At 54.7% G+C, this 14,128-nt stretch overlaps 1 protein-coding gene across 1 annotated transcript in view; it reads left to right on the top strand.

Annotated features, from left to right (window-relative positions):
* The first annotated feature begins 384 nt into the window (after window positions 1–384).
* The window catches only part of LOC122915088 (obscurin-like), a 61,009-nt gene continuing 47,265 nt past the window's right edge, over window positions 385–14,128 (top strand). The window contains exons 1-8 of the mRNA XM_044261649.1: window positions 385–1,366; window positions 2,253–2,522; window positions 2,917–3,177; window positions 3,837–4,145; window positions 4,276–4,542; window positions 5,309–5,587; window positions 5,933–6,208; window positions 6,794–7,069. Of these exons, the coding sequence (XP_044117584.1) occupies window positions 385–1,366; window positions 2,253–2,522; window positions 2,917–3,177; window positions 3,837–4,145; window positions 4,276–4,542; window positions 5,309–5,587; window positions 5,933–6,208; window positions 6,794–7,069 (2,920 nt within the window). The remainder of the gene's footprint in view (window positions 1,367–2,252; window positions 2,523–2,916; window positions 3,178–3,836; window positions 4,146–4,275; window positions 4,543–5,308; window positions 5,588–5,932; window positions 6,209–6,793; window positions 7,070–14,128) is intronic.

The following is a 14,128-nucleotide window of genomic DNA, read 5'->3' as shown; positions in this document are numbered from 1 at the left end:
AGGACAGATGACCCCAGCTAGGGAGATGCTGGGGAACAGAGAGAAGGCCAGCCAGGGTGCTGGTGTGTTTTGGGACAGGTACTCAACTGGACCTGGAGTGGGGATGGGGTTAGAACTGGGGGGACAGGAAGGGATAGGAAAGCCTGTTGTGAGGGAGGTGTGGCACCAGACTCCAAATGCCGAGAAAGGAGCAGCAAATCTGAATTTCTGTATCACCGTGCCTCGGACAGTCCTAGCTGTGGGGGCAGGGGAGATGAGGCGGAGGCGCGTGGGTGGGGGAGTGGTGTGGTGCAGGTTGGGTACTCGATCAGTACAGGGTCTTATCCCCACTATGACCTTCCCCCAACCCGCTCCCAGGTCCCTCCTGCCGCCCCCACCCCCACCATGGATCACTCATTCAGTGGGGCACCCCGATTCCTGACCCGGCCCAAGGCCTTCATGGTGTCGGTGGGCAAGGACGCCACGCTGAGCTGCCAGATCGTGGGCAACCCCACGCCGCAGGTGAGCTGGGAGAAGGACCAGCAGCCCGTAGAGGCGGGTGCTCGCTTCCGCCTGGCCCAGGACGGCGACCTGTACCGTCTCACCATCTTAGACCTGGCACTGGGCGACAGCGGGCAGTACGTGTGCCGCGCACGCAACGCCATCGGTGAGGCCTTCGCGGCTGTGGGCCTGCAGGTGGACGCTGAGGCCGCCTGCGCAGAGCAGGTGCCCCACTTTCTCCTGCGGCCCACGTCCATCCGCGTGCGCGAGGGCGCCGAGGCCACGTTCCGCTGTCGCGTGCGCGGCTCGCCGCCTATGGCCGTGAGCTGGGCCAAAGACGGGCGGCGCTTGGGCTCGCCTGACGCCCCCAGAGTGCGCGTGGAGGCCAGCGGCGAGGCGAGCGCGCTGTGCATCCAGGCAACGCGGGCCCGGGACGGCGGCACCTACACGGTGCGCGCCGAGAACCCGCTGGGCGCTGCCAGTGCCGACGCGGCGCTCACCGTGGACGCGGATGCGGACGCGGCGGGCCCTCCCGGGGCCTCCACTGCTGCGCTTCTGGCGCACCTGCAGCGGCGGCGCGAGGCGATACGCGCTGACGGCACCCCGGCCTCGCCACCGGGTTCTGGCACGCGCACATGCACCGTGACTGAAGGCAAGCACGCGCGCCTCAGCTGCTACGTGACGGGGGAGCCAAAGCCAGAGACCGTGTGGAAGAAGGATGGGCAGCTAGTGGTCGAGGGCCGGCGACACGTGGTGTACGAGGACGCCCAGGAGAACTTCGTGCTCAAGATCCTCTTCTGTAAACAGTCGGACCGGGGCCTCTACACCTGCACGGCGTCCAACCTGGTGGGCCAGACTTACAGCTCCGTGCTGGTCGTCGTCCGAGGTGAGCTCAGGGTGCTGGGCGCACGGCCCCAGCGCGTGGTCGCTGCCCAAGAAGCGCTTCCCCACCCTCCCTCCCCCTGTCCTTTACACCTGCACTGGAATCGGTCGTGGAATCCAGAGGTAGAGTCCTGGGCAGCTCTCGCGTTCCCAGAGCCACAGAAAGAGGGGGAAGTGGATGACTCTCCGCCTGTCCTACTGTGTCTGTGAGAGTCACATGAGTGAGGAACAAAGCGCTTTGTCCTCAGCGCCCCCTCCTCCTGGGAGATGGTGGGAGGTGTGGTGGGGTGGGGGTGGGAGGCGGGCATTCCACCCCCTCACCGGATGCTTAGGGGGTCTCCCAGGCAGACTGGGGGAGAAAGGAAATGGTGCGGTTCCTCGGGGGTCCCTGCAGAAGCTGCACAGGGGAAAGTGCGCAGGGCAGCAGGGTTTGGCCCACGGCCGGCGCCCAGGGGGTTGAGCGGCAGCTGGCCCTGGTCCTGCTGCCTCGCTGCTCCTGGGAGCGGGATCCCACCGGATTTTGCGGCCTGGGAGCAGCATCTCTGGGATACTTTTTGTGGCTTTAGGTGCCTCGTTTACAGACATCTTCTGTCTAAGGGGAGGGGGCTCTTTACCCCTGTCCCCTTACATCTCCCTACTTTCCTGGACTCATCCCTGCTGCTCCCCTGCCTTCCCACCCAACTCCTGTCCTGGTCCTCTGTCCCCATGCCAGCCCCGTACCCGACTAACGGAGCCCTTGACCTTCCCTGCTTCCCTCTCCGACCAACGCCTCTCTCCCTGCTCTGACCGCACTCTCCGCCCCCCAACCCCTCCTCCTCCACCTTCTCCCCGCCACTCTCTCCGGCCCAGACCCGCCGCCCCTGCCCGGCTCACGCGCCCTGTCCCCGCAGAGCCCGCGGTGCCCTTCAGGAAGCGGCTGCAGGACCTGGAGGTGCGGGAGAAAGAGTCGGCCACGTTCCAGTGCGAGGTGGAGCTGCCGGCCACGGAGGCCGCGTGGTACAAGGAGGAGACGCGGCTGTGGGCCAGCGCCAAGTACGGCATCGAGGAGGAGGGCACTGAGCGCCGGCTGACGGTGCGCAACGTCTCGGCCGACGACGACGCCGTCTACATCTGCGAGACGGCGGAGGGCAGCCGCACGGTGGCGGAGCTCGCAGTGCAAGGTGCGCGGGGGTCGCGGGGAATGGAGTGGGGAAGGTGGGAAGGGACGGGGCGGGGAGGAGGAGCGGGGCAGCGGGCGGGGTAGGAGCCGGGAGGAGGTGCGGGGCAGGTGCGCTGCTAGGGTAGTGCTGGGGCAGTGCCGGGATGGAAGGTGGGCTCGGAGGAGGGGCGGGCAGGGGGCGGGGCAGCGGTCAGGCTGGGGGCGGCTGGGGGCGGAGTGGCGGGGCGAGCAGGGGCGGGACAGGGGGCAGTACACAGTCGGAAGCGAGGCTCGGAGGTGAAGGGGCGGGCGAGGAGGGGCGGGCGGGGCGGAAGGTGGGCTTGGAGGAGGAGCGGTGGGCAGAGGACGCCCCCCCACCCAAACACCGACCAGTCCCCGGGCCCTGTCCACCACAGGCAACCTCATCCGGAAGCTCCCGAGGAAGACCGCGGTGCGAGTGGGGGACACGGCCATGTTCTGTGTGGAGCTGGCCCAGCCCGAGGACTCCGTCCACTGGCTGAGGAACCAGGAGGAGGTGGTGGCTGGGGGTCGCGTGGCCATCACCACAGAAGGCACGTGCCACACGCTGACCATCTCCAAGTGCAGCCTGGAGGACATGGGCGAGGTGACCTTCATGGCTGGGGACTGCCGGACAACGACACAGTTCTTTGTGTCTGGTAAGGGCCAGGGCGTGCCCCTTGAATGGACAGGCCCTTTTCCCCTTCTTTTGTCCACTGGGCCACGCTGTACACTCTGGTCTGGACTTTGGGGGCTGGACCAACTGGTCATAGCTCTAGTTTCCTTGGACCCCTGGTTTGTTTGCTGCCCTCCTTCACTGTGGTCACCCCAGGTGACTGCAGAGTGGGAGTTCTGGTGACTGCCACTCTGCGAACCAAAGTAAAAGGTGCAGATTGTTCTAGAAGCACACAAATGGGCGAGACAGCTGTGGGACATCGTGAGCGAGCATGTCTTCTTCCTGTGGCCTTTGCTATCAAATTTGTAGATTGGGGAGTAGGTCCCTCCTCCCACCCGTCTCCACTGGGTCAGCCCTTTGTTGGGGTAGGAATGCGCCCCTGCACATGGGTCTCAGCACCCTCAGAATGGTCACTGGGCCCTGCTTTGGTCATTGTCAAGCCCGAGACCTGGAATCACAGATGGGGTTTATCCCTAGACCCCCTGGTCATGGGTCCACAGCATCCCTTGTCCCTGCAGTCCCCTCGGGCCTTGGGAGTCCAGACAGTGAAGGCATGCTCCCCAGAGGGCAGGGCTCATCTTGGATCGAGGGCTTGGGGAGGGAACTCCCAGTGAGTGACGCCTGGTGTGGTTCTCTGCCCAGCCCCTAGGAAGCCGCTGCTGCACGCACCTGAGGCCCCCGTGGTGAAGTCCAGGACAGAGTGCTCCGTGACCCTTGGCTGGTCCCCACCACCCCACGGGGACCGCCCTGTCCCCATCGATGGTTATCTGGTGGAGAAGAAGCGGCTTGGCGCCCACACCTGGAGCCGCTGCCACGAGGCTGAGTGGGTGGGTGCGCAGGAGCTGACTGTGGCCAGCGTGTCTGAGGAGGGGGACTTCCAGTTCCGGGTGTCCGCTCTGAACAGCTTTGGCCACAGCCCCTACCTCGAGTTCCCAGGGACTGTGCACCTGAGTAAGTGTGGATGCGTTCCAGTTGCCTGCCCCATGGGCTTGCTGGGGGAGGCAGCAATTGGGCCGGGCTCAGGCAGAGGAGGGGCGGAGAGGGCAGAGGCTGACCCTTTTCTGAAGCCCTCACCCTGCAGCCCCCCAGCTTGCCGTGAGGACGCCCCTGAAGGCAGTGGAGGCTGTGGAGGGTGGTGAGGTGACCTTCTTCGTGGACCTCACTTTGGCCTCGGTGGGCGAGTGGTTCCTGGACGGGCAGGCCCTGAAGGCCAGCAGCATGTACATGATCCGTCAGGACGGCACACGGCATGCCCTCACCATCCACTCAGTGTCCGCCAGCATGCACGGTGCTGAGCTCAAGTTTGTGGCCAATGGCATTGAAAGCAGCATCCGCATGGAGGTCCGAGGTAGGAGGACCCCCCGCTGGGACCCCCAGGCCTCTGCCCTAGCAGTGGGGTGGGGGTTCCTGAAGCTGCTGCTTGTCCCGGGGCAGGTGAGCTCCCAGGTGATCTCCTGGATGCGGCAGGGTTGGGCAGGAGAGGGTGGTGGGAGGCAGCTTGCCCAGGGCTGGCAGTGGCCTCTCCCATGGGTTGTGTGGGTTGTGCATGGAGGACTGGGCTCAGAGCCTCACTCTTCTATCTGCCTGCTTCCCTCCCTCCCCTTCCTCCCCTCCCTCCCTCCCCTTCCTCCCCTCCCTCCCTCCCCTTCCCCTCTGCTGATTCTGTCACTCTGCTTCTCCCTGTGCCCTCATACCTGTCTCTCCCTGCTCTGTCCCCTCCCCATCCTTTCCCCCGCCCCGTCCCTCCCTGTCCATTCCCTTTGTCCACGTCTGTTCACTCCTCTTTTCCTTCCCCCTTCATTTTCTCTCTGTTCCCTCTACCATCCATCTCCTCTGCCCACACCCCAATGTCCCTCCTCCATCCCCTCCTCCTCTGTCCATGCCTTTTTTTTCCCCTCCTCCACTGTCCATTCCCCCTCTGTCCGTCCATCACCCTGTCATTCTTCCCTCTGTCCCCTCCCCCATTCCCTCCTCCATGCCTCTTCTTTCCTCTCCTTCACTGTCCATTCCCCCTCTGTCCGTCCATCTCCCTGTCATTCTTCCTTCTCTCCCCTCCCCTGTTCTCTCCACTGCTCTGTCCATGCACCTTCTGTCCACCTGTTTGTGGCCCCAAGCGGCCCCAGGGATGACCACCAGGCGTCCAGTCACAGCTGTGAGGGAAGTGCTGGCCCGGCTGCATGAGGAGGCACAGCTGCTGGCTGAGCTGTCAGACCAGGCTGCAGCGGTGACATGGCTGAAGGATGGCCACGTGTTGCCACCAGGCCCCAAGTATGAGGTGCAGGCCATGGCTGGACAGCGGGCACTGCTGGTGCGGGATGTGGTGCGAGATGATGCTGGCCTCTACGAGTGTGTCAGCCGTGGGGGCCGCATCGCCTACCAGCTCCTGGTGCAAGGTGACGCCTGCTGTGTGGGGGTCCATATCCACCATGGCCATGTCCCCACGTTAGGTTCCCCTGCTCTGGGCAGACTCTAGGGGGTCTGGGTGGTGGGAGTCACCATTTTCCATCTCTGTACGGCAGTGGGGAGTGGGGCATGCTCAGCTGACCTTGGGGAGGATGGGAGAGGGGAGGCTCTGGTCAGCTGGGGGCGGGGCTTCCTAAGGGCAGGTGGCACTCTGAAGGGGACCCTGGTATGGGGGAGGCCTGCAGGTCCCCGGCGTCTCTGTCTGCTGTCTAGCATAGGTGTCTGTGTGGCCAGGGCTCTGCTGGCCCCACTGACCTGCCCGGCCGCCCTTCCAGGGCTCACTCCCTTTCTGCACAAGGACACTGCTGGTGGCTGTGTGGATGCTGTGGCTGGAGGCCCAGCCCACTTCGAATGCGAGACCTCCGAGGCCCATGTGAGTGTGCACTGGTACAAGGATGGAATGGAGCTCAACCGCTCCAGCCAGCGCTTCTTGCAGGAGGACGTGGGTTCACGGCACCGGCTGGTGGCAACCTCGGTCACCAGGCAGGATGAGGGTACCTACTCGTGCCGTGTGGGCGAGGACTCCGTGGACTTCCAGTTGCGTGTCTCTGGTGAGCCGCAGCCTCTGAGGCATGGTGGGTGGGGAGCAGGTCTGGCTTCATCAAGCACTTGTGAGGCTAGGCTGGCCAGCCCTTCCTTTCTTCCAAGAATGCCTGGGAGGGGCCATTGCTCTTAGAGTTGGAAAGAGGAACCTCCCAAAGAACTAACATTTAGATGAAAAAAGATTTGCGCATGGAAAATAAAAAATAAGAAGGAAACTTGTAGCCTTTTTGTCCTTTTGAATTTGAGGAAGTGAGGCAGACAAGACTCGGGGTCTGGATGCCTATGGGTCTGGCTCCTGCTAGAAGCTTCTGGGGCCTCTTGGCAGATGCTGAGTCTTGGCCCTTAGTTGGGTCTCGGTCACTGCTCCCAGGCCTCCCTCTCTGTCACTAGGCAGTGGCCTGGCTGTCCATCATGGTTCTCAGAGGCTGCTCCCCCCATGCCCTGGAGGGGTCAGGGCATCAGGTTCCCTTGTGCCTGAGGAGGGCTCTACCAGCAGCATCTGACTGTGAAGGATTCCCAAGTTCGCCTGGCTCCAGGACTTGGGAACCTTCCCTCAGTGGGACTTCTGACCATGCGTCCCTTTCTCTCTTCAGAGCCCTCTGCAGTGTTTGCCAAGGACCAGCCAGCATGCAGGGAGGTGCTGGCCAAGGCGGGGTCCAGTGCCACCCTGAGCTGTGAGGTGGCCCAGGCCCAGACAGAGGTGACGTGGTACAAGGACGGGAAGAAGCTGGGTGCGAGCTCCAACGTGCACGTGGAGGCCAAGGGCTGCAGCAGGCGGCTGGTGGTGCAGCAGGCGGGAAAGGCGGATACGGGGGAGTACAGCTGCGAGGCGGGGGGCCAGAAGGTGTCCTTCCACCTGGACCTCACAGGTCAGTTGACATCCCAGGAACAGGCCTAGAGGAGGTGTGTGGGAGGAAGCTGGGTCAGGCCCACAACAGGCAGTTATCTAGCGCCAGCTGACAAACACCCCCAAACTGTGGAGACAGTTGGCTGTGTGGTCAGGGGTTCAGGCAGGGCTCAGTGAGACCAATCCTTTTTGCTCCATGAAATGTGGGCTGGGGCAGGAGTACCCAGCCTGGCCTCGTCCATGTGTCCGAAGTCCCAGCAGGGCTTCAGTGCGTGGGTCTAGCCGGATGGCAAACCTCTGTCTCTGTACGATGTTGGCTGGGCTTACTCCTATGTCTGGGACCCCTTTCTCTGCTCCTGGTGTCTCTGCCCCAGGTGTGTCTCCATGGTGTCTTCATGGTGGCTCTGTTTCCCTCAGGGAACAGCAGGTACTACCGGGCTTGTTGGGGTCTGTGCTCAGAGCGTGACCACCACCACGTTCTGCTTCACACACCCTGGTCAGGAGGAAGTAGACCCCACTGCTGAGGGTGTGGACATAGGGAGGCTTTACTCATCAGGGACCCTTTCTAACAGCCTGCCACAGGGACACCACAGGGACATAGGCTCTGTCTGCTTCTAGTTCTCTGCCACCCTGAGCACAAAATAAGGACCTTCATTAAGCTTATTGCCTCCTGGTTATGAGATGGCTTCCACAGCTCCAGCCATCACATTTCAGGCGGGAAGAACTTGCAGGGAGTATTTTTGGGGTCATTTTCTATTGCTGTGCAACAAATTATCACAAACTCAGTGGCTTAAAACAGCTCTGATGGCCACACCCCACTACAGATAGCCTGGAAAAATGAGCCCCTGACTTTACTGTCTGGGCTGTGGGACATCGAGGGTGGAGACAGTGGGCCTGTGGTCAAGTGGGCAGTGTGGGTCTGCTGAGGGGCCTGTGTGTGTCCTGGGACCACCCTGTGCCCACATGAGGTGGCTGCACCCTGAGTCTGGACATGTCCCCTTCAAGGCAGGCAGTGCCGGGATCAGTAGTTTATAGTTTTTAGTGTAGAAGACTTGTTGAGTTTTTTGGTAAGTATGTTATTCTTTTTTTTTTTTTTCCCCAATTTATTTATTTTCAGAAAAACAGTATTCATTATTTGTTCACCACACCCAGTGCTCCATGCAAGCTGTGCCCTCTATAATACCCACCACCTGGTACCCCAACCTCCCACCCCCCTGCCACTTCAAACCCCTCAGAATGTTTTTCAGAGTCCATAGTCTCTCATGGTTCACCTCCCCTTCCAATTTACCCAAATTCCCTACTCCTCTCTAACGCCCCTTGTCCTCCATGCTATTGGTTATGCTCCACAAATGAGTGAAACCATATGATAATTGACTCTCTCTGCTTGACTTATTTCACTCAGCATAATCTCTTCCAGTCCCGTCCATGTTGCTACAAAAGTTGGATATTCGTCCTTTCTGATGGAGGCATAATACTCCATAGTGTATATGGACCACATCTTCCTTATCCACTCATCCGTTGAAGGGCATCTTGGTTCTTTCCATAGTTTGGCGACCGTGGCCATTGCTGCTATAAACATTGGGGTACAGATGGCCCTTCTTTTCACGACATCTGTATCTTTGGGGTAAATACCCAGGAGTGCAATTGCAGGGTCGTAGGGAAGCTCTATTTTTAATTTCTTGAGGAATCGCCACACTGTTCTCCAAAGAGGCTGCACCAACTTGCATTCCCACCAACAGTGGAAGAGGGTTCCCCTTTCTCCACATCCTCTCCAACACATGTTGTTTCCTGTTTTGTTAATTTTGGCCATTCTAACTGGTGTAAGGTGATATCTCAATGTGGTTTTAATTTGAATCTCCCTGAGGGCTAATGATGATGAGCATTTTTTCATGTGTCTGATAGCCATTTGTATTTCTTGATTGGAGAAGTGTCTGTTCATATCTTCTGCCCATTTTTTGATGTGTTTGTCTGTTTCGTGTGGGTTGAGTTTGAGGAGTTCATTATAGATCCTGGATATCAACCTTTTGTCTGTACTGTCATTTGCAAATATCTTCTCCCATTCCGTGGGTTGCCTCTTTGTTTTTTTGACTGTTTCCTTTGCTGTGCAGAAGCTTTTGATTTTGATGAAGTCCCAGAAGTTTATTTTCGCTTTTGTTTCCTTTGCCTTTGGAGACGTATCTTGAAAGAAGTTGCTGTGGCTGATATCAAAGAGATTACTGCCTATGTTCTCCTCTAAGATTCTGATAGATTCCTGTCTCACGTTGAGGTCTTTTATCCATTTTGAGTTGATCTTTGTGTACGGTGTAAGAGAATGGTCGAGTTTCATTCTTCTACATATAGCTGTCCAGTTTTCCCAGCACCATTTATTGAAGAGACTGTCTTTTTTCCACTGTATATTTTTTCCTGTTTTGTCGAAGATTAATTGACCATAGAGTTTAGGGTCCATATCAGGGCTCTCTACTCTGTTCCACTGGTCTATGTGTCTGTTTTTATGCCAGTACCATGCTGTCTTGGTGATCACAGCTTTGTAATAAAGCTTGAAATCAGGTAAGGTGATGCCGCCAGCTTTATTTTTGTTTTTCAACATTTCCTTAGCGATTCGGGGTCTCTTCTGATTCCATACAAATTTTAGGATTATTTGCTCCAGCTCTTTGAAGAATGCCGGTGGAATTTTGATCGGAATGGCATTAAAAGTATAGATTGCTCTAGGCAGTATAGACATTTTAACAATGTTTATTCTTCCGATCCAAGAGCATGGAATGGTCTTCCATCTTTTTGTGTCTTCTTCAATTTCTTTCATGAGTGTTCTATAGTTCCTCAAGTATAGATCCTTTACCTCTTTAGTTAGGTTTATTCCCAGGTATCTTATGGTTCTTGGTGCTATAGTAAATGGAATCGATTCTCTAATTTCCCTTTCTGTATTTTCATTGTTAGTGTATAAGAAAGCCACTGATTTCTGCACATTGACTTTGTATCCTGCCACACTGCTGAATTGCTGTATGAGTTCTAGTAGTTTGGGGGTGGAGTCTTTTGGGTTTTCCATATAAAGAATCATGTCATCTGCGAAGAGAGAGAGTTTGACTTCTTCATTACCAATTTGGATACCTTTTATTTCTCTCTGTTGTCTGATTGCTGTTGCTAGGACTTCTAATACTATGTTGAACAAGAGTGGTGAAAGTGGGCATCCTTGTCTTGTTCCTGATCTCAACGGGAAGGCTGCAAGCTTTTTCCCATTGAGGATGATATTTGCTGTGGGTCTTTCATAGATAGATTTGATGAGGTTCAGGAATGTTCCCTCTATCCCTATACTTTGAAGCGTTTTAATCAGGAACGGATGTTGGATTTTGTCAAATGCTTTTTCTGCATCAATTGAGAGGACCATGTGGTTCTTCTCTCTTCTCATATTAATTTGTTGTATCACATTGATTGATTTACGAATGTTGAACCATCCTTGTAGCCCAGGGATGAATCCCACCTGATCATGGTGGATAATCTTTTTAATGTGTTGTTGGATCCTGTTGGCTAGGATCTTGTTGAGAATCTTAGCATCCATATTCATCAGTGATATTGGTCTGAAACTCTCCTTTTTGGTAGGGTCCTTGCCTGGTTTGGGGATCAGGGTAATGCTGGCTTCATAGAAAGAGTCTGGAAGTTTTCCTTCTGCTTCAATTTTTTGAAACAGCTTCAGGAGAATAGGTGTTATTTCTTCTTGGAAGGTTTGGTAGAATTCCCCAGGGAATCCGTCAGGTCCTGGGCTCTTGTTTTTTGGGAGATTTTTGATCACTGCTTCAATCTCGTTATTAGATATCGGTCTATTCAGGTTCTTGATTTCTTCCTGGTTCAATTTTGGTAGTTTATATTTTTCCAGGAATGCATCCATTTCATCTAGGTTGCTAAGCTTATTGGCATATAACTGTTCGTAATAACTTCTGATGATTGTTTCTACTTCCTTGGTGTTAGTTGTGATCTCTCCCTTTTCATTCATAATTTTATGAATTTGGGATTTCTCTCTTTTCTTTCGGATTAGTGTAGCCAGTGGCTTATCGATCTTATTGATTCTTTCAAAAAACCAGCTTCTAGTTTCATTGATACGTTCTACTGTATCTCTGGTTTCTCCCTCATTGATCTCAGCTCTAATCTTGATGATTTCCCTTCTTATGTGTGGAGTTGGTTTGATTTGTTGTTGATCCTCCAGTTCTTTAAGGTGTAGAGACAGCTGGTGTGTTCTGGATTTTTCAATTTTTTTGAGCAAGGCTTGGATGGCTATATATTTTCCCCTTAGGACCGCCTTTGCTGTATCCCATAGGTTTTGGACCGAAGTGTCTTCATTGTCATTGGTTTCCATGAATTGTTTCAGTTCTTCTTTGATCTCCTGGTTGATCCAAGCATTCTTAAGCAAGGTGGTCTTTAGCTTCCAGGTGTTTGAGTTCCTTCGGAACTTTTCCTTGTGATTGAGCTCCAGTTTCAAAGCATTGTGATCTGAGAATATGCAGGGAATAATCTCAGTCTTTTGGTATCGGCTGAGTCCTGATTTGTGACCCAGTATGTGGTCTATTCTGGAGAAGGTTCCGTGTGCACTTGAGAAGAATGAGTATTCTGCTGTTTTAGGGTGGAATGTTCTGTATATATCTATGAGGTCCATCTGGTCCAATGTGTCATTCAATGCTCTTGTTTCTTTGTTGAGTTTCTGCTTCGATGATCTGTCTAATTCTGAAAGAGGCGTGTTAAGATCACCTACGATTAGTGTATTCATATCAATATGACTCTTTATCTTGATTAACAGTTTTCTTAAGTAATTGGCTGCTCCCATATTGGGAGCATAGATATTTACAATTGTTAGATCATCTTGGTGGATAGTCCCTTTAAGGATTATGTAGTGTCCTTCTGTATCTCTGACTACAGTCTTTAGTTTGAAGTCTAATTTATCTGATATGAGAATCGCTACACCAGCCTTCTTTTGAGTCCCATTGGCATGAAAGATGCTTCTCCACCCCTTCACTTTCAGTCTGCGTGTATCTTTAGGTTCAAAATGGGTCTCTTGTAGACAGCATATGGATGGGTCCTGTCGTTTTATCCAATCTGCAACCCTGTGCCGTTTTATGGGTGCATTTAGGCCATTCACGTTGAGAGTGATTATTGATAGATACGTTTTTATTGACATCGAGTTACCTTTGAAGTCTTTCTTTCTGTAGACTGTCTCTATATTTCTGTTCAATGCTATTCTTGGGATTTTTCCTCTTTTATAGAACCCCCCTTAATATTTCCTGCAGTATCGGCTTGGTGGTTGCATAGTCTTTTAAGCCTTGCCGGTCTTGGAAACTCTTTATCTCTCCATCCATTTTGAATGTCAGTCTTGCTGGATAAAGTATTCTTGGCTGCATGTTCTTCTCATTTAGTGCCCTGAATATATCTTGCCAGCCTCTCTGGCTTGCCAGGTCTCTGTGGACAGGTCTGACGTTATTCTGATGGGCTTTCCTCTGTAAGTAAGGAGCCTCTTTGCCCTGGCAGCTTTCAAGAGATTATACCTACAATTATAATTTCTCAATTTGACTATCAGGTGTCGTGATGTTTTTTTGGAGTGTATAATCTTGGGTGGAGACCGTTCAGCCTCTAGTACATGAACGCTGGTTTCATTCGCGAGATTCGGAAAGTTTTCATGAAGGACTTGTTCCACGACATCTTCTAGACTTCTTTCTTTCTCCTCCCCTTCAGGAATTCCAATAATTCTGATGTTGGAACGCTTCATGGCATCATTTATTTCCCTAATTCTGCTTTCGTGGGATCTAAGCTGTTTGTTCCAGGCTTCCTCCTGATCCTTTCTCTCTATCTGTTTGTCTTCCAGATCACTAATTCTATCTTCTGTCTCAGTTACCCTAGCTTTGAGAGAGTTTAGATTGGATTGGAACTCATTGAGAGCATTGTGGACCTCCTCCCTGGTGGCTTTAAGCTCCGCCCTAACATTGTGAACATCCTGTCTGGTCGCTTTCAGTTCGGCCCTAATCAATTCTGTTTGGTCATCCATGGCTATCTCCAACCTAGCTATTGCCTGGATAATTGTTAGCCTGAATTCTCTTTCCGACATATTGTCTATGTTGATAGCCGTTAGCTCTATTGCAGAAGGTTCATCCTCTGTATTTTTCTTCTGTTGGGCATCCTCCTCCTAGTCATTTTGGTGGGAGAAGACTGAACAGATGTAGCTGGATGTATCAACTCTGGTGCAGTCAAGGTGCACCCTGGAACACTTCCTGATCTCCGTCTCAGAGAGAAGCCTCAGTCTGGGTGCAGAAGCTGAATAAATTCCCCCTTGGCCGCTGGCAGTGCAGGTTCCAAGTTGCAGACCCTGGGGGCGCAGGATCTTTTGCTCGTCCCCAAAGCCAAGGCAGTGGCGGCTGTCTGGGAGCTCCTGACCGCCAGAGAGGTTCCAAACAGCGATCGCACACTGAGATTTTGCCGCCGGCCCGGGCTGGGAGTGCCCGGCTTGCGCGCACCTCTTTTCAGAGGCGGCTGTGGGTCCGGCGCGCGTCTGGGGCACTGAGAACAGGGCGCTGGTCCGTAAGCCGCAGGCTGGGCTTTTGCGCGCCTCTGTCCGGGGAAGAGTTTCGCGCGCTCTCGGCTTAGACTTTGAAACAATGGTGCAGGTCAAGAAGCGCCCCCGGGCCTTAGAAACCCAGGAGAGCTGGAGCGACGTGCGCGCGCATCTCAAGCTTTGTGGTAGGGCTAGTGCGCGTTCTGCAGACCGGCGCAGCTCCCATCCCCTCACAGGAGCCGGAACCCCCGCGCTCTGGGGCGCGCTGGCGGCTTAGGGACCAGGAGCTGGTTTCTCCGCCGCACTCTCTCTGCCTCCGCGCCGGGGAGGCCGTCTGGGACCGGGGACTTAAGCCCCTGTCCCTAGCCTCCCCGATTCCCACAATTTGCCCCCGCGATCCTTTGCTCTTTTGGAGTACTTTCAACCAGTCTCCAAGTTAATGCTGGTCCCCAGACGCAGGGCGCTCTCGCTCGTATCGGGGTATTACTTTCGCACCAGTCGCCTCTGGTGGCTCCCTCCCCCTTTTGTTTATCTTCCGATATCAGTCCGCCGTTC

The sequence above is a fragment of the Neovison vison genome, chromosome 1 (genome assembly GCF_020171115.1).
Source record: "Neovison vison isolate M4711 chromosome 1, ASM_NN_V1, whole genome shotgun sequence".
NCBI classification, from domain to species: Eukaryota; Metazoa; Chordata; class Mammalia; order Carnivora; family Mustelidae; genus Neogale; species Neogale vison.
This window is presented reverse-complemented; position numbering and strand designations above follow the sequence as displayed.